Source organism: Vanessa atalanta, chromosome 21, assembly GCF_905147765.1.
Source record: "Vanessa atalanta chromosome 21, ilVanAtal1.2, whole genome shotgun sequence".
NCBI lineage: Eukaryota > Metazoa > Arthropoda > Insecta > Lepidoptera > Nymphalidae > Vanessa > Vanessa atalanta.
This window is the reverse complement of record NC_061891.1, coordinates 393,864-421,259: the sequence shown is the minus strand read 5'-3', so window position 1 is coordinate 421,259 and position 27,396 is coordinate 393,864. Positions and strand designations below refer to the sequence as shown.

Sequence of the window (27,396 nt, the reverse complement as noted above, 5' to 3'; positions counted from 1 at the left end):
AGTAGATTTTTTGTTGTAATATTAAAGTGAATACTTCTTTTCTAGTTATATGGAAGCAACAATTTTGAAATGCTTCAAAATGGGTCGAGAACATTTTATAGTGAAAGATAAAAGTATTTATATTACAAGAGTTTTAAGTTATCAATGCTAAAATTATTGTAGAACCGATTTTGACAATTATGCCTTCATTGGAAAGCCATTTTATACAGAGGCTAGATAATATTTCGGTCATACCTAATAATATTTCAGCCCGAAATCAGAAAAAAAAGTCAAAGAGCTGTTTTATCCGCCTGCCCTTATACCTAGTGGGCGAAGCTCCGGATACAGCTACTTAATAATAATAATTGTTTCCAGAAAGGTTTGCATTTTGATTTATCGTTTAAATATTCTTTGAGACCTCGGTTGTGAAACACAGTACGTCCACAATCCATTAGCAAACACAACCTTAAAACATACATCCTATTTTAAATTTTATAGGATATTGCATATTAAACTAAAACTTACCGATCCTTTTCTGCCGGGAAAACTGAAGAATACGTCCGGACCGTTCCTGTGTGGCATCTGACGGAGCACGTTTAACAGCTTAGCGGAGTGCCTCGGCTGAAACAATATTAAGTTTTAACATATTTTACGTGCTGAGTAAATTTAAAATGGCGATAATATACTCTAGCAGTACAACTAAACGGCACTCTACTTTAGTATTTAACTCCATGCCTACATCGTATGCTTTTTATTTGCTCTGTTAAACAAAATAATATAATAAATAAAAGTTATATTAATCGTATAGTACATGTAAAGGCTTGGTTTTGAGAATTAATATTTTATTCTAAAAATAATTTTTAAAAGAGGCTAGCTAGCTTAAGAAAATTCATGGCCCCTAGTACCTAGGATCTCGGAATCTACGGCTTTATACATAACCACTAGACAAACGAGGGTTTTGTAATGATTATTATATTCAGCTAACAGATTAAAACAGTATACACATATGTAATTGAATCTGTAATACGATCAGTAAAAATAATATGTACATACTTGCAAGTACCAATTTGCTTAATTGTAGACCGTCATCGAACTACGAGCTAATTAATTGGAACGGTCGGTAAATGGCTATGTTTACTATCGGTAATTATGTTCGAGTTGTATCTGATCGCCAACGATAACAGTATAGATATCAATGCGATACCAAACTTTGTTTGTTAAAAAGGAATACGTATTTAGAAAGCCTTTGCAAAATACAAATACAATTCTACATTTCCTTATTCAAAAACAATAAATATAATCTATTAAATAAACGTAGATCGCAGAGCTCTAAATGACTATACTGCAGTCATGTCGAGCCAAGCCGAGATAAATTCCGCAGCCTCCCCCGCATTGTCTTTCTCACGTACCAAGGCATCATGAACGAGAGAAGATAGTAAAATGTGGCTTAATACGGAGAGATCCCACTTTACGTACAATTAGTGAAACCACGGGCGCTTTTCAAATTTGCATCGTTATAGCAGGCGTTAATTAGCCGACAGGAACGGCTGTGTTACTTTGTGTTTATGTTTGCTTAGTGGAGCCTGACATTATTCGTTTGTTATTTTTACTTTGTTTACCTTGTGTGCGCTTTGTCCAACCGTTTGTTCAAAAGACGAATGTTTTTCTAATTAAAATATTTACAAACCACACAGAAAACATCTGAGCGGATTTCAATCTTTGTTTAAATCTAAATATAAGAACTATAAAACGTACATTGTTTGTTTTCCTAAAATTATGACTTTTACTTACCCATTTACCGTTGACTGCCTTCATAGCATTAAACAACTGTTTAAGTTCTTTAACCGTAACGCTGTAACTAGCCAGTACCCCCAACATTTCTATCAAGAGATCTGTAAATAAAAAAAAAATGAGTAGTCATAAAAATGTGATGAAATAAATTTTGGGTTTCAGCTTAACAAATAACAATGACTTGATTAAATAGCATGAACACAAATGGTACCTTTAAGACAACAGTAATATACACCATACCAATAGCACCACGGTATGAATTATAGGTCATTTGCATAATGGAATCAGACCAGTTCTATATCCCATTACATTATTCCGTCGAAAGCCCGATACAATGTTACGCTGTTCGCTACTAAATTAGGCATTCGCAACGAATTAATAATTCAAGTGAAACATTAATCGGAATACCAAATAGGAGAGCTGATGCTCCGTCGCGGTAAATGGGGTGTAACCCACACATCTGAATATGTAGCGCTCAGTTAAACTTGCTAGGGTTCTCCGGAAGTTCGTGTATATATTGCTTTATAACACTTATTGAAACTTTAATATTATCTTAGTATATAAGATAACATTATCAAAATGAATCAAACAAAGCCATAATAAACATTGATTTAAGTTTATAAAATACGTAATTAATATTGTATCTGGTATCTCATAAAATATAAGTTCAAATAATTTATCTGCAGACTACGAATGTCGTCGTCACATTTTCATAATAAGAATGAAAACAAAGGCCCACGCATTGCTCGAATTCAATACCAGGGCACCATGAGTAATGAAGGTATTATTTTTGAACAATCGCCGAGTTCTGACGTTCCGCTGTACAATATTAGTGTCGGCGCGCGAATGCATTTTCTGTACCACCCACGTACATTTTATTAGCAATGCAAGAATTATTTGCCATTGAATAATTAATTAATCATTTGAAAATCATTTCGATTCCAAAATTAAATACATAAAATTCCAAATGAAGTGTGATTTAACGTCTATATTCTTGTATCAAATTAATCAGTAAGAAAATTAATTTCAGTTCATCTTTTGTTTTCAAAAATTACATTTTCTGGAAGTTCATTAGCAGAATAAACATTGTCTTCCCTGCAAAGTTTTTCATTCATCATGTTTCATTCTTGATTCAAAAACAACACAGACCTCTCGATCTGCGGAGTGGAGGCTTGTAAAATGATATTGTTTTGTAATTTGGTTGACCTTTTCTTAAAAAAGCTATGAATAAGTGTTTATAAAGGTTAATGTAGGAGTAAGAAAACCTTACTACACGTATTATTCAAAAATATGTAATTAAATAAAAATAATCTACAAAGTATTCAGGAAAGATCAATTAAAAACTATTGAAAAGAAAAAGGATGAAAAGACGAATATTCAAAAAGCATTGTATACGCGATACCAAGTGAAATGAAAACAGCAGCAGAACCCGCTACGGATGTCGCCTAATGGCGTCCACATTGTATTCTGGACTAATCCTGCGGCCGCGGTTAATCCCGGTAAATCGCAAAACAGACCGGGCTCGGGATTGTGCCGCGTTCGCCAAGTTAAATACAAGGGTATTATTACGACTAGCAGATACAACTGGTAAGCGCTTACGTCTGTACTTGAGAGGATTGTTGCCCGTAGGTATTATATTAATAAGCCGCGTTATGCCTGCAGTAATCGCCTAATTGCTGGCCTGATAGAAAATAATGGTTGAACGATAAAGGAAAGATACTCGAGTGTTTCTAATGGCAGTATTTATAATTAATCATGTCCTATAACAAAAGATTATATAGCAATAAAATATCACTTTAATTTAGAATTAATTTGATTATGATAATTCGTCCGTGGTCAAGTATACTTAACCCTTATATGACAACGGGGCGAAAAGCGGTTTAACAGACCTGTTTAAAGATCCTTAATAAAGTACTTTAAATTGTTTTTTTTTTTTTAATTTATTAATAATACCCATAATTAAAATACTAGCCTAGGAGAGGGAGCGCAGTATAAGGGGGTTATATGGACATCCTACCATTGAGGCTTGTACTTCAAAATAGCTCAGCGGTCACTTGATTAAATACTGTTTGCAGAAATATTATATTCAAATATATCAAAACCAAACTTCGAATCTAATCATTAAGGATCACGGGTGCTTCAAGAAGTTTTAATAAGTAAATTTTTCCAAAGAGAAGTATAATAAAACTCGAATTCTATTCAAGAAAAAGATATTTATATCACAATGCAATATAATGCAGTACAAATATAATACAGGAAAAGAATTAAAGTACTTTAATACTTTGATCGGGAGATCGTTTGTGTTGTGAGGAATTCCAATGTGTGTTTGTGTGTGTGTTCTGTGTGTCAATCGGTCTTAAAGTGCAATACGTTCGGCACGTATTTCAAGAAAAGCGATGGTTTAAAATGTTCTCGGCCTGATAACTTTATTAATATGCTATCTGCGCCCTAGAAATAAGGCTCGCATGGAATTTTATTTTAATAACTGGATCATTATACGCTTCCTATATGACTGTCAAGGAAGCCGAGGAAATAGCAATTATGTGCATATATCATAGTGAATACATTATAACACGCTTAGTTGTATGATGAGGTCTATCTAAGCGATTTCTGCCACGGAGTATATTCTCACTATCGCTTTCTGTCGGTCTGACAACATAAATGCAAAAGTTGATTTGCAAGGCGAGAAAGCGTAACAAACGTACATGTTACTGTAAAAACTCGAACTACGGTAAATCTTAAGATTTTCCAGTAAAACCTAAGATTTACCGATTATGAATGTTAAATGTCCATAAAACTTTGGGATTCGAACTTTTACCATCAATCACTTGGTAAATCTTAGGATTTACATGTTAGGTTAGGTTAGGTTGAAATGGTAAAAGTCCGAAAAAGTCGTCTCTTTGTAATAAATACTTACCAACTCATGTCGGTAAATCTTAGGTTTAACTGGAAAATCTTAAGGTTTACCTTAGTTCGAGCTTTTACAGTAACATATATATAACATCGTAGTTAAGATAGATAACGCTTAATAATGCATCTTTACCACATGCCTGTTATATTTAAAATTTCTAATAATTCGCGGCCGTAACAATATAATTCATTGGAACAATCAAAACATACTTTTCATATTGGATGTATGCACATATCAACTCGGGCGTACATCATACATACTGTATACGCGACGTATTGTCTTCGTCGCGAACAATAGACGCAAATTAAGTTGTATTGTTGACAAAGTATCGAGTCTGCGCTGTTTGCTATTGTTGAAAGTTAAACTCGGAATAATATGGAAAATTAATGGTACTATTGATGATTAAAACAACGACATAGTTATTATGCTTCGGTAAATAGTTACATTTATTAAGTACGTAACATCGCTGGTCCTGCGCCTGAACCCATTCGGGTCCATGTAGGAGTAAGGAGTGAGGAATTTATGCACTTATGAGTTATACAATATCTCGTTTAAATTGTATTTTTGAAAATCTGCTTGATTATTCAAATAATATAACTTTTAATTAATAAACCTTGTCATGTATTCAGAAACATGTACTTACATTAGAATAACTTACATTAAGCCCTTAGTTCTATATAAATAGTCATTAAAAATAGTTACTGTTTATATTATGATCTTATTTTAATATTCAAGATCTTACCAATTCGTATATAATATAGTAATACCCTCTATTTTTATCTTTACGTACGTGTCCGTTTATCTTGATTTCACATAACATTTTATTTTAACAGAATCTTCTTTATAAAATAAATTATTTACATAGATATAAAAAGATTTCATAAGTACATAACATGATATATATAAATCACGATTGCTAGGACTAGTAAGAAAAATACTGACAGCTTATAAATACTTCCTGCTGTATCGCAATTTCGATTCCCTGATACTAGTGGAGCAATAAGGTAGGGTATTAAAAAGGATCAAAAATGTTATTACCTACTCTAAAACTTCAATCGTTTCAACTGTGTTACCTACCCGTCTGGGTAGGTACCACCCACTGATCATATATTCTACCGCTAAACAGCAGTACTCAATATTGTTGTGTTCCGATTCGGACGGTGAATGACCCAGTGTAACTATAGACACAAGGGACATAACATCGTATTTCCCGAGGTTGCCGGCGCTTCTTTCAGCGCCATTTTCTATGGGCAGTTACCATCAGGAGACCCATGTGCTCGTCCGCCTATCGTCATATAATATAAAAAGTGCAAATATAATTAGCAATGAGAGACGTCTCTTTAAGTCTACTACTGTTCTTAACGACACAAATTCCAATGTTTCATAATAATTTTTAATAGAAGCGAAAGTTAATAAGAGCAGAATGTCGATGGTAGACGAGTTTAATTGTATAATTGAGAACAGTAACAAAAGAGCCTAAAAATTTAGCCCGTGTAATCCAGAAGAGTTCACATTCTTTGCAAACGGACATATGAATTTAAAGCTTATTTTTTACCAGGAGAGAGAACTATACTCATGATAAAGGTTTAATTTAATCTAAAAGGTACACTTTTACAACACAAGACTTTCAACGAGTGACCTGATTCATTAGTAGGTAAAGATAGAAGCCAAGCACGGTTCTTTTATTTTACACCATGTTGTGTAACGAGAAGCTATGGCGCACCTCAAAGTTTTTGTTTGGTAACTTACTTTAAGACATCGTCATCTGGATACTTTAGCTTCAAGTTTTCTATCGTCGCTGTAACGAGTGTGATTTGCACTGAATTTAATTTTAATTTCATTACGTGTACATAAGCGATAAATACCATAAATGGGAAGAAGAAACCCAAGTCGGGTTAAAAAATATTCAATATGAGATACACTTGTAAAATATACTACATTATTGAAACAAAGTACCAATTTATTAGCTGTAATTGATTAAAAAATAATTGGAGGCGCCGGGTATCGATCCCGGTACCTCTCGCATGCTAAGCGAGCGCTCTACCATCTGAGCTACGCCCCCGTTTTTGAGAAATTCGAATATATTAATAATGTTTCGCTCGAAAGCCTTCAAAACTAGTAGCGCTTGAGGCGGTTACATATTTAATCATTAAGAACAAAACAATTTACAAAGCAAATATGCTATTTATTCATATTTTCCAATTGTGGCATAGTGTATATAGTTTGAGTTAGTTGTTTTATCTGTTGCAATTATTTCTATTTTTTAGTACATCATTCCAATTTTTTTTTTTTATTCGATAATGACTCGCTTAAGCTAAACTAAAATCTCTAGTAAAAACCGCTACAATAGGTATATTTAATGTTCCCAGATTTACCAGGAGAACAAGAAATTCTAAGAGATCACAAACTATGCGGTCTTTGTAGGGTGCAGCAGCTCCTTATAGGCAGAACACATCTGTCATATTTTTTGTCGGTGCCATGGCAACTCAAAAAACAAAATACGCCTGAACAACTTTAAAGGGTTGTTTTATTTTCCCAAGGATACCAGGATAACATACCAACCGTGAAAGCGTCTTACGTATTTAGTTAAGTGAATTGAAACGAAAAAATAGTAAACTACAAGTTATAGATACGATTATTCACACATCACACGTTGCAAAAATTACCGAGTTTTCATGCGTTTCATCTGTTTGGCGATGAAGGAAAACATCGTAAGGAACCTACATAATATGTACATTATAGTCGAAAGAAATTTATGTGAGCGTAGTAGAATAAGCTCATAAATTTCTCTTCAAGAAGAGAAGAGTCTATTCCTAGCAGCGGAGCTGTTTTATTTTATTTAACATAAAATTGACTTATATTTTAAAATGCTATTTACTCACTAACCTACATACATATGCATTATATTTTTGTGCCAGATACTATTTAGGTGGATAGGAGAAGTGAAAAATATCTTTCAAAAGATTAAAAACAAATTGTAGTTGTGTGAAAAACAAGTAAATAACTAATACAATTGATCCCGATAAGCTCTTGCTTGCTAAGCAATCTAACATCTGAGCTACAATTTCTTTAAAAATAAAACAATAATTAATTTAATAATTGATTTTAATATAATTATTTGTAACAAGTTTTGATTTTGATTAATTATTTGTGATAAGGAAAATTTTAAATAATTATTATTACCCTATTTTAAAATAGATATTTAATTATAAGTAAGACAAAATTACACTTATTAAAAATATTCTGGGGATCATAAAAGATAGATTACAGAATAAATACTAGGATAGCATCACAGTTAAAGAGACCCACCCTTACTTAAATAGAAGTTTTAAGAATCCCGACATCGGACCTTTGAATCAACCCCATTATGGATATAAAGGGGAACGAACCCACTTATCCCGATTTCCGTCAATGTTATTCCCAGTTACGTTCCCAGTAATACTAGGGTATCATAGACGTATAGGAGTTTCGAATAGGTTTATTTAAATTTTACAACACAGCTGGTTCAGTTGAGCAAAAAACACAAAAAACACCTACTGCTAAGACTTAATAAAGGGTTGCGTCTCCTTCTCACAAGTACTAGGAATTCATATATTAAAGAATGTGTCGTCAAAAATCTATGCAAGCATAGGAAAAAAATTATAGGTACAAAGTAGATAAAATACTAAATGATTATTCAAGTACTTTGTTTTTATCTTAAATATTTGTTTTATAACAGTATCAAAAATATTTCGGCTTAAAAATAAAATAATTGGAGGCGCCGGGTATCGATCCCGGTACCTCTCGCATGCTAAGCGAGCGCTCTACCATCTGAGCTACGCCCCCTGATAGAGATTGAACGAATTTTTTGTTCGTTTAATATTTTAATGTGCAATTGTTACTATAACGTAAAAGTGGGGTACGTGACATTCATACTTGGAAGGCACTTTCACTTTGTTACAGATTAAATGCGTACAACCTTCAATCGAAGCGTAAAACAATGAATGTGCATTCTTGACATTCATTTGGCAAGTTGATTGACCTCAATCTATCTCAGAACTTAAGTAAGTATTTGCAACAGTAATAAACGATGAATAGCAATAATGTAGATATAATTATTGTTTTACCATAAATTGTAGAAAAGCTTAAACGGAAGGAGTTGTATTCCAAGAATCGATTATAATACTTGGCAAAAACTGCTGATATGTCCAGATATATCGCCATGTCACTACATATATAACATAGGTTATTCACAATAATAATAATAAAGACAAAATAGTATATAATATTGTGGAAACAAAATGATAAGCTCATAAAAAGGTGGCCTAATTTGTAAAGGTCTCTTACAGACAACCTTGGGACGGACGAAGTTGTCTAGAAGTCGATTAATCGTCAATGAGTCGTCTCTACCAATTTTAACGCGATAAGTTTAAGATAACAGATAGATACTTAGACATACAAAATGTTAAAAATAAATCGAACAATTTTTTTTTATGCTGAAGATTTCGCTTGTCTTGTCTTGCCAAAAGAGTTAGTCAAAAACTTGTACTTTAAAGGAATGCTAAAAGATCTTTACCCTAAATCTGAAAAATTTAAAGAACAAGGTTGTTATTCGAGCGGAGCAACTCTTGTAGGAATCACTAAGGAATTTAAACAGATTTCTTAGACATGAGGGAGTAATAGGGTTGAACAATACAAGTATAAAATAAAGCTCGGTAAGAATATATCACTCCGAAGGAAAATTGGGAGCCACTTGAGCGGTTTGAGAAATTCACAACTATGATGATATGATACGATTTTGAATACGTTCAAGCTAATGGCTCTTCAGTTATTTCGAGATAGTAACAACTTCTGCGAAAAAAATTAACAGACTTTATAATATAAGACTAGACTGGGCTAAGGACACAGGGCACAGAATTAATTCGGATACATGCAGGTTTCTTCATGATGCTTCAGTCACCACCAAGCATTCGAATTACAAGCGCAAATTAAGCAAATTCAGGGAATTCAGTTGTGTATGCCGGAATATCAACCCGTTATATTTGGGTAAAATTCACATGTCATAACCACAGGGCCCTCACGACTCCTAATTTGTAGTGACAATGGAAAGAAAATTACATAAGTAAACATATTAGGACTTATTTATGTAAAATAACATTCCAATTAAACGCTATTTTGATCACACTATTGCATTATAAATAAAATTATATATACATATATATATATAATTATATATACATATATATAATTTTATAAGCGGTAACGTATATAAATTTTTACTTGAAACAACTTATTCCGTTTTCTCTTGATAGCTTAAGTTATTCAAACTAGCTAATTGCATCAAGGTAATGGTTTTATTTTTCTTTAAAAAAATATAAAATATATAATTTCAAGTCTATTTGATTCCAAACATAATCAACAAATTAATTTGCATACTTAACGGGGGCGTAGCTCAGATGGTAGAGCGCTCGCTTAGCATGCGAGAGGTACCGGGATCGATACCCGGCGCCTCCATATCGTTTATTTTTTCTAATTTTACTTCAAAGTTACTAACGCCACTAGAAATGTCTCATGTAATTTTAACATATGTCAAAAGGAAATGTAAACAAAATATAGTTAAAATTACACATATAAAACATATATAAAAGGATATCATTACAATATAATTAATTTTTTAAAACCTAACAAGTAGTTAGTTTCATCCGGCCGTATTACACAATTAATAATTTTCGATAATCCTTGAAGTTTCGTATTTTGATATCCACGCCCACTTAAAAAGTTACTCTGTAAATAATACACCAAAAACGATTCTAAATGAATAAAATATTAAAAATTCAGTTATTATTCTTTAAATACAGATATTATATTTATCTCATGAATAAAAAAAATACTTTTCTTATAAAAAAACACTTCATGTATTGCATGAAGAATTTAATAGGTACATACATAATTATTATTTAGAACTGTAAATTAATTTGCCTATAAATTTCACATCACCCAAATCTACTGCTAATACTTTAAATTCAAATGAGCGTAAAGTTTGGACCGAGAGTGGGCGCCACTTCTATGCGACATTTAGGCTCAAGGAATCGGGTTGAGTTAAATTCTACAACGACAGCTTACAAAGTTACAAGTAAATTTCTAATAGAAATATCAGAAAATGACATAAAGATACAGATATATCCTTAAATGTTCTCAGTTAGATACTAATATTCATATTAGATGCAGCATAGCTACATGACAAATTTTTCCTTGAAATTTCTCTGATTGAGAATCTGAAGGAAATTATTTAACAAAGTTAGCCGATATTTCAGCCGCGGTTAAGGTGTTTTTTTAATATCCTAATTGGTCAAGACTGTTTTTTTTACTATCAAAACTTTTTTTATTGTCAAAGTAAATGAAACAAAAAGTCTATCTACCTAACTAAAACACAGTATATATTTTACTTCAAATAAATTTCTTGTAGTATTCGAAATAAACTGAAAAGTCACAAAGCGGAAAGGCAGAAAACGCGAGTCATATGTGTTGTATCTCGTTGCGAATAATATTAGTTAAAATTTCAAAGAATGTAAATGCCTCCAAATTTCGTGAGCGATTAAATTCCCTATGTGGTTTGTAGTTTATCGTTAAACTAGCAAGTCACCCCGGCTTTACACGAGCAAAATTGATTTAGCTTGTACCCTATAGTACTCAGGCAAACTGGAACTTTCTACCAGTTATTTTTTTTTTATTAGATCATTTGTTCCGGAGATTACCCTCTACTTACAAATTAAAAAAAAAACTCTTTATAATATAATATCAGTATAAATTTACCATAACCTTACATGATAATGCTCAACATAATTTTTAACCCTGAAATTTCAAAAAGATTCCAATTGGAGGCGCCGGGTATCGATCCCGGTACCTCTCGCATGCTAAGCGAGCGCTCTACCATCTGAGCTACGCCCCCGTTGTTTGATTGAGCGAATGTTTTATTCGCTTGATATGAAATATACGAGTTTATTGTATAATATATAAGATAGGATCGCAATTACACCGAACGGCCGAATGCCTCCGGCGAGGACAACATTAAATAAAATCGGTCTGTACATTGCGCCTTTCACTTTGATCATACACATCAGATTTGAACAAGTAATATTTATATTTCATATTTGAAATGATTTTAAAATTATATCCTAAAGAACTCAATGATTTAAAACATATATAAAATAAAAAAAGGATTTGGAGGCGCCGGGTATCGATCCCGGTACCTCTCGCATGCTAAGCGAGCGCTCTACCATCTGAGCTACGCCCCCTGTTACATGAAGTGTATTAAAACACTTATATACTAAATGTGTTTTAAAAATGTCACGTTGCGTTTTATCAATATTGAAAACATCATAAATTATTTGAGAAATTATCACGTTTTATCTATTGGATAACGTAAATCTCGTAGTAGATATAGAATAAACTAAATTACAGCATATCAAGTCAAATTAGCCTGTTACCAAATCCATGTTATTACTTCAGCACTGTTTCTTCGTTTTACCTTATAATTAATTTGTAATACTCTTCAATATAAGATATCTTATTGTTTTTTTGTAGCTTGGTATTCTTCAAATTGGAATACAGCACTACTAAGTATTGTTGTATTATTGGCGGTACAATTTAAAATGACTGGGTGATTTGATCTTTTAATAACTGCACTACCGTTGACAGATTCATAACGCTCTATATAACTATTTACGCTTGGTGGGTACTAATATTACCCAATGTATGGAGCTTTGTGATAGTGAATCCATTTTGCATACCACTTGCAATACATATTTCTACACAAACAGCCAACAATACAACTTGGACATAATCCAATCTATCATTCTAGTATAACCTTAGGAACTGTAATATAATTGAGTAAAACAATACACCCCTCGAATAAAAAAAAATTCGAAGAAGCAAAACTATTCAAAAAACCACGACACTCAAAATGTATATAACATATTTATTTTTAAAGTTTTTAAGGTTTTACTCATATTCTTTCCCGATATTGTTCATTTTGTAGTGGGAATGATTACGACTGTAGCTCGGTGGCTCAGGATTGAACTTACTACTTTAATAATGACAGGCGGTCCGTTACAAATAATCAAGTTTATTGGATTTGATTTTCATCTAAATGATATGTTCTATTTTATTGCTTATAATAACGGGGGCGTAGCTCAGATGGTAGAGCGCTCGCTTAGCATGCGAGAGGTACCGGGATCGATACCCGGCGCCTCCAAGTTTTTATATTTTTGTTTATTACAAAAGATAATTCGAAGGTATCTATTATCAAACTATTTAAAAGAGTAAAGTCAAATTGTATGCGATCAACGAATTGTATAACTTATTAATCTGCCGTTCTTAAAAACCATTGACACACTAATGTGCAATTGATTCACCATTGATGACCAAAAGCATGGAAAAAAATTACAAGACACTTCTTGGAATCATCTGCTGTCCTTGTATTTATGAGAAACTTTTACGACCCTCTATGATCTATCTCGTTTTATAGCTTTATCTGCTTATCCTTCAATAAAAAATACATAGTGAACAGCTGTTTCTTGCACAATGGATCTCTCAGGTAAGACTAAAAATGCAAGCATCTTTCCGCTTATAGAGTCCTGGTATTCTTGGGAATGCTATTTATTTTCAATGGCTTTCTCATTTTTGTACAGTATTTTTTTTTTTTTTTATTTCACTTGGAGAGCGTTTTTGTAATATGACTTCCCGTACCAACTCCGTGAAACCTGTTTGATAAAAATATATACCACCCTTAACAATTGTTACAACCCTCCTACTACCTTATACAGATTCTTAAATAATATCTTCAGCTCCTATGGTACCCTGGTGCTCGTGAGAAAAGTTAACCCTTTCTTCAGCTTTAAATACAATGGAGTTGTTAGTTTTAATTTAAATATTATACTGTATATGTGTTCTTTATGATTAAATTGCTAAAATGTGATGTACGAGATTTTTTACGCTATTATATAATTCAACCTTATATATTGCATGATACGATTAAATATACATATATATTTATAATGTTTCATCATTGTGACTCAATGGAAATTATAACAAAATTAAACTTAAACATACACTCAAATAACATATAAATACTAACTATGTATTTATAAAATAAAATAAGATGATTTCTGTTTTTAATTATAAATAAAAATAAATAAAAAGATGTTTTGATAAATCTTTCCTTCCAGTATGCGTATTTCAGGGAAATGTAATTGACACGTTTATTTGTCAGGTAACGCTTACTATATTTTTATTTTTAATTTGTATATTAAATGAATGTTACTTTAAAAAAATATATTATAAACTATACACTACCATACAAACTAAATTATAATTGTTTAAAATTTTTTATAAAATCTTGAAATAAGTTACACTGTAAGCAGTGGAAGGAAAGGATGTGTGTTCGTTGAATAGCTAGCTAGTTAACATGCAACCGAATACCAGGAGATCAAAGACTTCGAGTTAGTTTCGTCCACACTTTATCTCGGCGATCGCAAAGCATGTTTTATGGGTGTGTACACTAACATAAATGGTTGCGATTTATTATTTACGTCGCTAGTCTATTCGGAACATAAAAACTGAAAATAATACTTTTTTGTTTTTATTATCTGTATCATATTAAGATTACTAATTAATAATCTATATGCAACTAAAAAAAAACCTAATAGTCGTTGAAGAGACTTTTAATCTACAGTTATGTAAATACCAAATATGTAATATTTAACCCATTATTATTGAAATTTTATAGCAAAATTTCAATTATAAATGTTTTTTTTTTTATAAAAAAAATTTTCTCCATTTAAATTCACTCATTATTAAATTATATCCATCCCATTAAAATATATTTGATATACATCAGTGTTTTAACATCGCGTGGTTAATTTGAATGAATAGAATTACCGCGCTTGGGGTGTCCATGTTAGATTTTCTTTATAATAATTGAACTCGTTCAAATACGTCACAATATATTATTTGATTAATACGAGTTATATTTTAATTCATTGTTTATTTTTGTATTATATGTACCTAGTATAATATTATATTACAAAGCTACAGTGTTCGTATTCTTGATGGCGCTGATCACAATAACAACCAGTGCGATCTGAAAAATTCTTTTGACGTTCTTTATTGGATTACAACGGCTTCAAAGTGAACATTACAAACCAATAAAACAAACTATATAAAACAGTCATTTGTATTTGTTTCATCCTAATGCAGGTGAAATCGTAAGGCACCACTGAGTGATAAATTACAAAATGATTTTTTAAAGTTTTTATTGTTTATAAAAGTAAAATATTTCAAAAGCACACTGAATATGTGACCTAGTTTTCATGCAAAGGTGAAAAATAAAAAGACGGTAAAGTCACGGGAGACATATCAGGCAACCATAGGAGTACAATAGGTTCGCCGGGAGCGCGACGTGTGTTGAGTACGGAATGTGGAAATGACATGATTTTATTTTTCATTTATTTATAAGCAAATGTGACGTGCCCTAACAATAAATATGCATTCATACAAATACACGTATTTGAAATATATTCCATTATTAAAACGACGCTATCGACTGCACTTGGTGGTAGGCAAACCCCGTATTGGTAGGTACCATCTACTCGTCAGATATTTCTAATAGTTAGTGTACAAGAGATAATATGTTAAGATCCTTAAGTTGGCGATGAACTGGGGATATGAGAAATGATTAATATTTGTCATGCATCCCATTTGTCAGACCACCTAGCTTACAGTTTTTTTAAAACCTATCTTATATGACATAAAAAATTACCTTGATTCAAAGAGAAAAAAAATCTTTGTAAATATTTTTTTATTGATAATCCGTATAAAGTAAATCAAAAATTTATTTGCGGGTAAGAAATAAAAATATAACTCGAAGTTAACAAAAATATTATCCAGTACTAGGATCCAAGATAATAACAGAAAGTTTACATCGACAACCATAAATATTTTTTCTAAGTTTACGTAGGGAGCACGTTGGGTAACGGACAAGCCTTTATAAAATAAAAAAAAACCTGTATCAACGTCAGAAATATGTAGAAGGGTGGCATAACAGCAAAGAGGTATATTATTTTATAAAAGGAAATAAGGCAGCCCCAGTTCTTTATTCTAAACTTGTATATTAAAGTTCAAATATGGCAGGTATTTACTTCTGTCTAAAACTTTCGAGGGGTTAACTGGAGTAGATGAACAATATTTCGGTTGGGTTCAAATTAGCAGTAATATTTCTTAGGGTACGAAATTAATTATCTAGTAAAGACGAATGCTATGTAAAATACCGTCCGTAAATTCCTTAGTGAGTTGAGACGTCAGGGTTTTTTTCTGTGACTTTTGAGTTTACTTATTATACTTTTAAATTAAATCATGTTCTTAAATAGCTTAGTAATTTGTAGCATCGAATTTCATATTATTAAAAGAGACATCTATTGAACTGATGCGGAAATTGGAGCCAGGTCTTCGTTATTTTTTATATTATAGTAATTTTTTTCATTTCATTTAGAAGCTGTCGAGGCATTTAAATCCCATAATATTTTTTTCAATCTGTAACTTGAGCGATTATCGCTTTATGTCGGATAACTCAGATATCAATTGTTAGTTTGCCTTAGATAAGGTAAAATTACTCACCGGCAACAACGGTTTCCGCGCGTGGAAGTCGTTGTAGCACGTGGTGTATGAGGCCCACGTCGGTGCATGCTTGCAGATTGCGCACGCTTTTTCTCAATATCGCGATGAACACTGACCAGATCTCCGCCTGAAATTAATACATAATTAATTAAAAATGGCCAACAAAATTACGAAGTCGATAACACGTGAATATTAACCAAAGATCTGGGTTCAAACTTCAAACCCAAGCAAGCATCATTGAAATTATGTGTTTTCGTTTGGGCACATATTTTATTTTATGCATATTTATTTATAATTTATCTCGGGCTCAGTAAAAGAAAACATAGTGACGAAATCTGCGTCGAATGAAAATCTAGTTCACCACTTGTTGAAGATTTTCAACAACCCGTACATATAGGACCAGCGTGATGGAATAACCTCTAAACCTTCTCTTTATAAAAAGGAGAGGAACCCCAGCCGTGGAACTTTAACCGTCTTACAAAGGTACAAATAAATATATTGGTTACAAGTGATCATAAATAATGCTAATGTTCCAGCGTTATTCACCTGTAGTAACAGTGGACTTAAATTTTAGTTTGAAGTTAAAAAAGGCGAAAAGTATCGGTGGCATGAGGAGCGTCTGACTCGAATTCAGCTGGAAAGTTACACGGCAGATCCGTTGAAACAATGCGGCCGTATTAAAACATAATCCACTCGCCGCGTTCGTTTATCCATACCGCCGAGCAGCAAGGCAGAATTTTCAATTTCAAAGCTTTTCGTTTAATAGAGCCTGCTGTATAACAGCATAGTCGAGGCCCGCAAAATATTTTTAATGAAATTCTTTTCTCTTTGAGATGTTGCCTTGGTAATTTAAAATTTTAAATAACGATGTGCCCCTACCCTAATTTTCTCTAATGTATGCTATTTCAATAGAATAATGAGTTTTTTACTAGTAGCAGTTAGTAGTGTACGCAAAAAGAACGAAATGTGTTATACTTTTAGAGTGAGGTTTTTATTTTATATTCGCTAGGATTATTTAAAATCAAGAAATATTTAATTTCGCTATTTTAAATTAATTTATACAAACAAAAAATAATGTTTGTATGTTGGTTCTCAATGCGCTCCTGTACCATTCATCAGTGAGATGAAACTTTGGTGAGTTGTTCTGCGTATGCCTGCGAGGGTTCCTCATGCAAAAAAGACTAGAACTTGTCTTTTATATGTTTGTCTTACTATAAGAATATTTATTTATCCTTATTATCTCCGCAACGTGTGCTATAAATGATATATTTTAAAACAGGTTTTATTATTTTCATTGACGCGCTGAAATTTCTGACTCTTTTTTTTACGCTTCACGACGATTGATTCGTCAGTAATGGTCATATCTGTTCAGTTTTCCGCTTAAATTTCAGAAAAGTTCCATTGCACAACTCAAAACGGAATCGCTGATTTAAACGGTCAGCACAATGGTGAAGCAGGGATCCGAAAGCAGTGTACAAGTATAGTACAAAGCGAGCTCCCTAACGAGGCCGGTTGTAATTACATTACATTCTCGAGCCGTTAGCGGAACAATCTCGGCAAGATTACGCGAGCCTGGCTGGAATTCGCGCTATTCACTTTCCGCCTAGGAATGTCGAACGAGAATTTTTATTTCAATCAGTTCGGAGCTCCCGTTGTTTCACTTCAACGTTGATTGCGTGTCGTAATGGACTTACAAAAGTTGTAAACATTTGCGGGAGCCTAAATGTACCACTGTCTATTCTTTACGGCTCAATTTAAACAAATGAACACATAACTGCGAAAGCCAGCTTCGAAAGATTATTAATAAGAAAATATTCCGATTGGTGCTTTTAAGAGATGATTTATTTATTTTATTATTCATCGACCAATAATATTCTTAGAAGATTTAATCAAAATGAAAATTGGATCCAATCCTTGAATGAATTATTATACATGTAAAGCTTCCTCATAAATCACTCAGTTAATTAGTGAAAATCGTATTAATTACATTATTAGTAAAACCGAATGTCCGTTCACAAGTTTATTTTCATAGCGACTATAGGAGTTTTAAGCATACAATAACTAGCGACCCACCCGGCTTCCCTCGGCAGCATTTTATTAGTAAAGAAAATGAGCAGCAAACTGAGAAAGAAAAATAAGTAGGTAGCATATATACTGAATATACTGATATATAACGCACAACGAAAAGTTAGGTGATTTACCGGGTTAAATATTGCACAAAATTCATCTCCTAAACAGTTAAATGGGGGATGAAAGTTTGTTTTGAAATTCGTTATTTCTGTTGTTATAAATATGAAAGTCGGTGTAGTCCACACACAGATACTAAAGGTTTTTTATGAAAAAGTATTCCCTATTGGGGTGAATTTTATGATGAAAGTTTATACGGAAGTTATTTTTACTGAAAGTTAGAATTATGGAAATTGATATTTAGGCTTACGGTTACAAATAAAAGGAAGCAAAAAATTCATCACACAAACAAACCTTAAAAGTTCTATGTCGATTCTAAAAGCCTACAAACTGCGACGAATGAACGCATGATATAATGATGCACACAAAACGTTTGTTGTATGTAATACGATTCGAAAAAATACAACCTTTTTAAAGCTTTATTATCTTAGTCAAACATTTAATACTCATTTTATTTATATATCATCAAAAGGGCTTCTCTTGTCGTTTTTACACATCGTATATCTACAAAATATAATATATTCTTAGAGAATTTACAAGGAAATGAGACATAGCCAGCAAGCATTTCTTACCCTCCAATTATTTGTCAAGGTTTGACAGGTACCGGGTAGATGAAAGAAGCTACGTCAGAGGGATCACGACTAGTACTTTTGTGCGGGCCTTAGCGAGCGGCGGTCGGTAGATAATAATTGCTTTGTTTAATTTTCATGATCCTTTGTATTTTATAGTTAAATTATATTTGTTTCGCAAATCGTAATAATTGCCTTGTTCCAATTAATAAATCGGTTCTGTTGTACAGGTGTCCCATGTAGGTTTTAGTACAAAAGAGTAATTTTATAAAAAAAATCGAAATAGAAACGATTGATTTGAATACTAATTTTATTAATTAATGATTAAAATGTTAATGTTTTAATAACGGTAATTTTATTATTTTCAATTATGAGAAATAGAGCAGTTGAGAGTTGCTTATTTTTTTTTTATTGTTCTGATTTTTAATCATTTATATTTTACTTTTATGTTTGATATAAACTAACAATATTTTTCACCCTTTTATATCTTCGGTCCTGAGGCAGATGTTTTCATATATCTTAGTTCAGTATAAAAATATACAATAATAATTTGATGCCTTTTGCCCCTTTTCAATTTAGTTAATTGAAAATATTTGAAAATATTCCAACTCCGAGTGGATAAAATCTGAACGCCTACGTATTTATAAGGGACAGCCTACCAGGACCGCATAAGTGTGGGGAGACATGGAAGTTTTCTCATTAAGCCGTTCGTGATCGTGGCGGGCAATAAATGCCTGTAGCGTCCGAGCCGTCTTGATTACTTCGCCCATTAGGTTTGTTTGAGTGGACACGATCTAACTTCTGAAGTCTGGTGCATGCGAGCCGGCACTTAGCTACAGTCTCCAAAATAAATAATAGAACATTCCGATTGTCACTTAAGCTGAATACTGTTTCCGAAAAAAGTTAAATGGAATACATCTCAGTATACAATATCTACTTACATATAAGTTTTTTGTAAAAATAACAATTTTTTTTAATTTAACCTATATAACCAGAAAAGTCGAAAGATTCAGTAACTTTCATAAATCAGCCTACTTAGTGGTGTGTAAAACCTTCGTTTTATAGCCACTAAAACTTTTCTCTAAAATTCCACGGCGAAATAAACTTGAAAATACATTCAGGTAAACAATGTGCCGTCGTCGTGCTAACATATAATGTACTGTTACATATAATGAACCGTGGCGCCGAACTTTTTACTTAGCATCGTAAACTTTATACTCTAGATTTTAACAAAGACGGCTTACATATTCTTGCTCATTACGGCGGAAATTTGGCTCGACGAAGTCTCGGTTTTTGTTGCTGGTTTATTATGTTCGCCTGGTGTACGCAAATACAGTTAATAAGTTGATAAAAACAAAAAGAAGAAAGGATGATTACGAGAAGACAGACCTGACATAAAATTGTACTCGTACAACTGTTTTGCGACTACACTAAGCATAAAAAAGCAAGCACTGTGATTTACCTATTAATGACAAGCGTTCTAATTTTATGTAAAGGAAAGTCATAACATAACTTGAAACTATCTGTGGCATTAAAGTCCTTTAGACGATATAACAATTACTTAGCTGTTGTGTATAATGCATTGTCCCTCAAAGTGTCAAAATGTTACTGTAATGATCAGTTCTAGAAGTTTAAGGGTTAGATACGATCGAACTTTAGAAAGTTCTCATCTACATCTGCGTTAGCTAAAACATCGAAGGCAAATCTACACGTTTCAGATGTAATTCTAAGCCGAAAGAGATTATGCCTTTTTTAGAATATGTATTAATAAATATAATAAGTATGAACCATAGCATTTATTGAAATATACAATGTATAAAATATATATAGTTTCTCCACAGACAGACACGGACAGCAGTGCGTTTGTGGTATCTTATTAATAATTTGATTGATGTTATTTTATTGAGCCTACATGTTTTTATTGTCAGACAGTATCACAATTATTATATTATTGCATTTTCATTGAACTCTACTATAACAATTTCAGCTTTTGGTATTTGTCTTTGTTGAGTAGTCTTCCTTTAGAGTAATTAGTCTTTGTGGAATTCTGGATTTCTCAGATGGTCCGGATGGCATTTGACCAGTTTGTCCATAATTAAATCATGATCTATTAAGATCATGATTTTAAGACTTATTATATAAATAGTTACAATCTTTAATATCTATGAGCGCAGAGCGCATTTATTTCAATAATATCAGTATACGTTAATTTTAATGACAATAATTAATAATCTTTAAAGATGTTATTTAATCACTGTAACATCCAGATAAATTCATAACGAGGTAACTGATAACATTGATCTCAAGGTGATGATGGGCCGTTTGGGACTATTAAACTCAGTCTAGGGGTGACCCGATACATTTCGCCCTTGTTGCCCGCCCTAACCTTGACTTTCGATAATCTTATTCATGACGTGAATTATATTTTATGAATATACGTTGTGTGTAGTAGACTAAGAAAATTATTTTAAAATATTTTTTTGACCACTATACCACTTTCAGATCTAATATTTGTATTTGGAAAATTTAGCATATTTAAAGTTGCTTTGCTAAGCGATTCATACCTTTAATAGATGCGCATATTTACAATCAAACGTATCAAAATGCACAAAGAAATTTAGGCAATACAAGAAGGTAACACAATGGGCTGAAAATAATGTCGTAATCAATGAATGAAGCATGAATCATATTCATGCATCAAACTTACTAACACTGAAAAAAAATCGTTCATTTCGAAGCACTTACGATCCCATGCAGACTTCTTATGGGCTATACTATTTGAAGAAATAATAAAGATAAACAAACCTTAGATTTACGCATTCTACGCAATTTGCTAATAGCTTAATTATATTTTACGTATATATAATATCCACATTAATTATACCTCCAAAGTTCCGATAACAACTTCGTCGACGTTCTAAACAGTATATATTGATATCGCGTCAATCTGATGTCAAATGTCCTAGATTAATAAATACGCACATATGTATTGAAATAACGTAAGTAATTCCATTTTATTTCTTAACGGCGGCCTTTTACAAAAAGCAACATTGTTACATTTGCCCTTAAACACTAGCATTTTTTTTCTCTTCGCATCCATCACGGAGCGTGATAAGGTGACTCAGCGCATTCTTGTCACGTCAGCGTCGTCTATCACGCTACTTCCCATATTAAAGAAAACCCTTACATTGCTAATATTTGATATTTTGCAAGCAGCCATTGTTCAAAATGCGTAGAAAAATGAAGAAAAATCTTATAAAGATAATTTTGTCGTCGTTTTTAGTTAACCCATTACCCAAGTATTATTAAACCACAGAATCGTATAATAAAAAACTTTAGAGTTAGTATTTTTTATAAAATTGTAAATAGAGGAGATTTGGCAATTTTGTTAATTTCCAAATTTTTCAATCAAATATAATAAATTTATGGAATTTATTTTCTTTCTTCTTTCTTTATTACGACATAATTATTTATTTATTTATAAAACTGCCAAACTAACAAACAAAATTAACTCACACATTTTTTCATTGAATGAGTCTTTAACCCTTCAACAACTTGCCCTGTGCTACCAGGGATCCATAATTTAGAAGGCGTTCGAAAGGGTCTGATACCAGAACAGCGTTTTTAAGACGATAGCTAAATAACAGAGAACAAATGGAATTCTTGTATACAGATAATATGAGTTGATTATGTAAAAGGACTTCCGGACGCATTTTTTTTTATATCCGTAATAATCCTCCACGTAATAAAAACTACGAAAGCGAAAAATGTAAAGGGTTAACTTGCTCCACTTTGATACTAGGGCGACATAGGTCCCCAGGCAGTAAAATATACTCAGTGGGCTTAAAAAGAAAACAAAAATTGACGGCGCGCCTCCAGTAAAAAAAGTCACGATGCATTCATCTCCCTGTCTTCTTCATACATTCATATGTGTGAAAAGGAAAAAAATAGGGGGCGGAGCGTTTGTAAAGGATAACCATGCGAGTATCAACTCGCAAAGCAAAAAATAATAAAAATGCATCTTTAGAAATAATAATAATAATTAATTTATAATGCAAATGCTTACCAAGCAATACAGTATGTTTAACAAAATTAAATTAACAGAGACTTTAGAAAAACAATTAAGAGGATAAATACTCAACATTATAACCTACTAATCAAATTCTATTTTTTAACAGCTATTCAAATTTTATAATAATTTATTTATAAAACTAAATAATTTTACTAATTCGTTTTCTCAATGTCACCCCCCCACACTGCCAATGGTTACCATAACAACAGGGGGTGACTAAAGTGGCGAAATTTTCGAATTTTATACAACAAAGGGATTTCTACCCCTATGGTGTAAACGTACCAGGCTTACATAAAAATAGAAGAGTTTTGTTAAACCATGGGGTTAGAACTAGTAGTATGAATAACCGTCGGATAGGGGACTGCTACAGAGGGGATAGTTAACCGGAAGTACGGTCGACAAATTGTTTTAATCCCTGACATCGAAGTTAAGTAAAAGGTAATCCTTATTTATACAAAGACAATATAATAATTATTGAATAAAGTATAAAAGTAATATTATTAAAAATTCTTTACAAAAATTAAAACAATTACTTTCATATGCTAAGTTTAATAATCTACATACATATATACCTAATTAACCCCGACCAATAGAAAAAGGTAGACAGAGAGCCGCGTCGTAATTAATTTGAAAAAGGAAGCCGATTGTGTTTCAGTACAATACGAAGAATAAGTGGGCGTAGGACGATTAAATATTAATATCGATATTAAACAATTATTTTAAAGTTCCTAAAGCAAAATTTAATATTTTTGAAAACATAACATCATTAACGCGTTGCATTTCCCAAATACGAGACAAAAATACTATTAGTCATGAATTCGTAACGGATTAGTAGAACACAGTCTTTAGCTAACTTAAATAACACTTAAATTACTATCCGTAACGCGGTCAATATGTTTATTCATCTTGAATGTCAATGAAATAATTACGGAAATAGATGCCAGTTCGAATATGCAATAGTTTAAATGTATAAAGTCAATAAAACAAGCATAACAGGAAGAATGATTTCGATAACGACGTAAGTTATATATTTATTATATTTGCTTTTTATCCAATACAGGATTTGATCCCAAAGCCTCAGGATCTGCAGTCTCATAACCTTACCCACTAAACCAATGAGTTAGTTCTTATTTGTATTGAGGTAAGGGTGAGTTAGGAGTTTTTTTTTAATTTAGGTTCGATGATACACAGAAAAACTTTTTCCCTATGAATTAAAAACCCGTGTTTTATAAACTATATTATAGTACCGATTTTTAATTCTCTACATTTTTAAATTAATCTGAGTATTACACATAAGTATATATATTTTTAAATACTGTTGATATTTAAAAAAAAAGAATCTGCTCGTTTGCGTACTTTCGATTGCGTGTAATCGCTGAATTAATACTAAATTTAAATAATAATAATTCTAAAAGGAAGATTGACGTAAAGCTAAACCATGAGTTGTATTCGCTGACATATTTATAATCATACTATCACGTGCATCATCACGCATGTTACACAATCACGCAAGAACGGTGGAACGGATCATGATGAAATTCGGCGCCAGTTATATAATCTGGAATAGCAGATAGGTAGCTTGTTATCCCGGACAATTATTCGGTTTTCGTGGGATAGATTTGTTTTTCTTTATTCTCGCATAGTGGTGTTATAGGGGTCGTGATAGCATAAAACGCAAATTTTTGTTTGTTCGTATCAGATAATTACTCAACCAATTAAAATTAAAAAAAAATACCATCCGAAATCTAATTTATCCGGGAGTACATGTATTATTTCAATAATATTAGGATTTTTTGCCTTAAATGGTGTTATTGTGAAATAAGTCAGAAGAGCTGTTTTTTCCGCGTGCGCTGACTCATCAATTCGTTCTATGTATTACAAAAACATTTAATAAATCCAAAACAAAGTGCATCGAACTATGCTCTCTATCTATCTTTCAATAAATATGTCACAATAACAGATTTGATGTCATATAACTTAAAAACTGCTATAAATCAGTAATAAATACGGACATATGTAACTTCGAAAAGTCAGAATTGCATGCTTTGGGATCGAACTCCAGATTATTATTCCTTTATTTAAATATATATTACTATTGAAAATTAATAACAACTAAACTTGAAAATGGCAAGATGGCTGATTTAGGATGATTTTTGTCACAAACTGTATGCTATGCTATACATAAATAGAACATAATGATATTAAATATTACCTGCAGGCTTGGCGGGCAGTGATCCAGCAGTTCCAGCATGTGCTGTATGTTTTGCGCGTCTTGAATCACGAAGTTTAATTCCATGTCGAACTCGCCACCGACCAGCTGTAACAAAAACACAAACAAACTCTTAATATTTACTTATAATTTACGCACAACAACTAACTATCCTTATAGTTTATGACACCTTACATAAACAATAACTAAGTCGTTTTCAGAAGAAATATTTTTTTTATTATATTCAACATCAATATCGTTGACAAAAATATATTATATATGTAGTTACAAGAAACTGAAATTTAACTTATTTGTATACTATTTCGATGGTACCACATTAGTTTAAAAATAAAAGTATCATCTCTAAAAAGTCCAATTGTTGGGCAAATATTTGGAGCTCTTTTCACTACGTTGCTCTAACGCAGTATTTTCAAATGGATCTATCATGGTATAACAGTGTTCATCAATATTAACTAAACGAGCCTAACACGAATACGACATCGGGACAATTCGATGATATAAATTAACTGTTTTGCTGTAGGAATTACTAATACTACAATTTGATTAGCCGTTTGGAAACACAGAATAATGTTAATTCGTAATAATAAATGCCTCACAAAAGTTGAGAATATTTATGAAAGATTTTTTATTTTATCTAATACTCGTATCTTGATCTCAGTTATTACGGTAGTTCGATCAGTATGAGAATGAGATTCGTTTAGAAAACAATTGTTAAGACGAAAGGAACATACAGATTAGATAAGATCTAAATATATAGAAAATACGAAACGATTGGATATGTCACGTAATTTTTATCAATCGAAAAATAAATCGCTTTTATAATTGTCAAATTGTCTACCCCACTGCGATGGTAAGTTGACTGCCATTATTCACTCCCAATTGTAAAGTCTTCTCAGTGTACGAGTCGCCTCACGTATTTTTAAGATATTCGATGCTAACAAGCAATCCTAGCAAAGCTTTCAACATATAAGACCCCATTTACTATTCAGTAATAGGCAGGTACTTGTTAAGGACTCATGTTGTCCTGGTGCTCTGGGCAGTCGCATTACGGGATTTTAATACTTCATACAAAACGGGAAATTCGAGTTCATTACATCGATGTTTGTTTGGTTTATTTTTGTTTATGTTTTATCCATCATTGCATTGTAATAAACATACGTTGTATTTTACTGCAAGAATTAAACTACATTTTTTAATGTTACGTTTCGTTATTTATAATGAAATAAAAACTTAATATAATTTTATGATAAATGTTTTGTTTTGAACAGTTTTTACATTTTGAAATAATACTACAGACAGTAATCTATACTATATTTTAAGAATATGCACTCGAGTCGAGTCCATAAAAATAAAAAGATTTGGTGTACCAGTCTTTACCATGAAGGCACACGGGCCCGGGGGTTTATTTTTTTTATTAATAGTATTTAAAGTAGTTTTTATGGAACACATTTATGTATTCTTCCGTATTAACATTACAGCAGCCGTTAATACACCTATTTCTTTAAATTATTTAAGTCATGATGTCTCAGAACTAATATTAAAAATAGTTCGAAGAGCTTTTTTCTGCAATGTAAATACAATTTCAATTAATAATTTTCTACAAGGCCGAGACGGCCCTGAATCCCGGATTTAAGAATTTTGCTAAGTTAGACCTTCCTATCTAAGAAAACAAGTAAAGCCTAATTTATGCGCTCACACGCATGCCCTATAATAGTCTGCGCAGTATGCTCGTCTCCGGAATTGTCAAAATTATTAATATACAATATTATAGGTAGATAGTGTATAATATTTCAAAATAACCTATGATACTATATTATTGGTCGATTTTTTTTTTAATAATTATATGTAATAAATAAATTTATTATTATAATTGCTAGTAGTATTAGTAGTGGTAACAAGGAAATAACAACAAAAAACATTTTGGTTTTCATGTAATCGATATCTTACCTGTCTAATATTTCTATTATGTCAACAGAATATTTTCTGACCGATTGAAATATTGGCT

The 27,396-nt window shown here is 32.0% G+C and overlaps 1 protein-coding gene and 6 non-coding genes across 7 annotated transcripts in view; 2 read left to right on the top strand and 5 right to left on the bottom strand.

Moving 5' to 3' along the window:
- Nucleotides 1-27,396, bottom strand: part of LOC125072250 (neurobeachin) — a 420,639-nt gene that overhangs the window by 213,110 nt on the left and 180,133 nt on the right. The window contains exons 2-5 of the mRNA XM_047682786.1: nucleotides 25,374-25,478; nucleotides 16,334-16,460; nucleotides 1,771-1,871; nucleotides 505-600 (exon numbers count right to left, since the gene is read on the bottom strand). Of these exons, the coding sequence (XP_047538742.1) occupies nucleotides 505-600; nucleotides 1,771-1,871; nucleotides 16,334-16,460; nucleotides 25,374-25,478 (429 nt within the window). The remainder of the gene's footprint in view (nucleotides 1-504; nucleotides 601-1,770; nucleotides 1,872-16,333; nucleotides 16,461-25,373; nucleotides 25,479-27,396) is intronic.
- On the bottom strand, nucleotides 6,671-6,743 carry Trnaa-agc. The gene has a single exon. It is a non-coding gene; the product is annotated as a tRNA-Ala (tRNA).
- Trnaa-agc lies at nucleotides 8,434-8,506 on the bottom strand. The gene has a single exon. It is a non-coding gene; the product is annotated as a tRNA-Ala (tRNA).
- Trnaa-agc lies at nucleotides 10,102-10,174 on the top strand. Its single transcript has one exon. It is a non-coding gene; the product is annotated as a tRNA-Ala (tRNA).
- Nucleotides 11,537-11,609, bottom strand: Trnaa-agc. The gene has a single exon. It is a non-coding gene; the product is annotated as a tRNA-Ala (tRNA).
- On the bottom strand, nucleotides 11,883-11,955 carry Trnaa-agc. The gene has a single exon. It is a non-coding gene; the product is annotated as a tRNA-Ala (tRNA).
- Trnaa-agc lies at nucleotides 12,842-12,914 on the top strand. The gene has a single exon. It is a non-coding gene; the product is annotated as a tRNA-Ala (tRNA).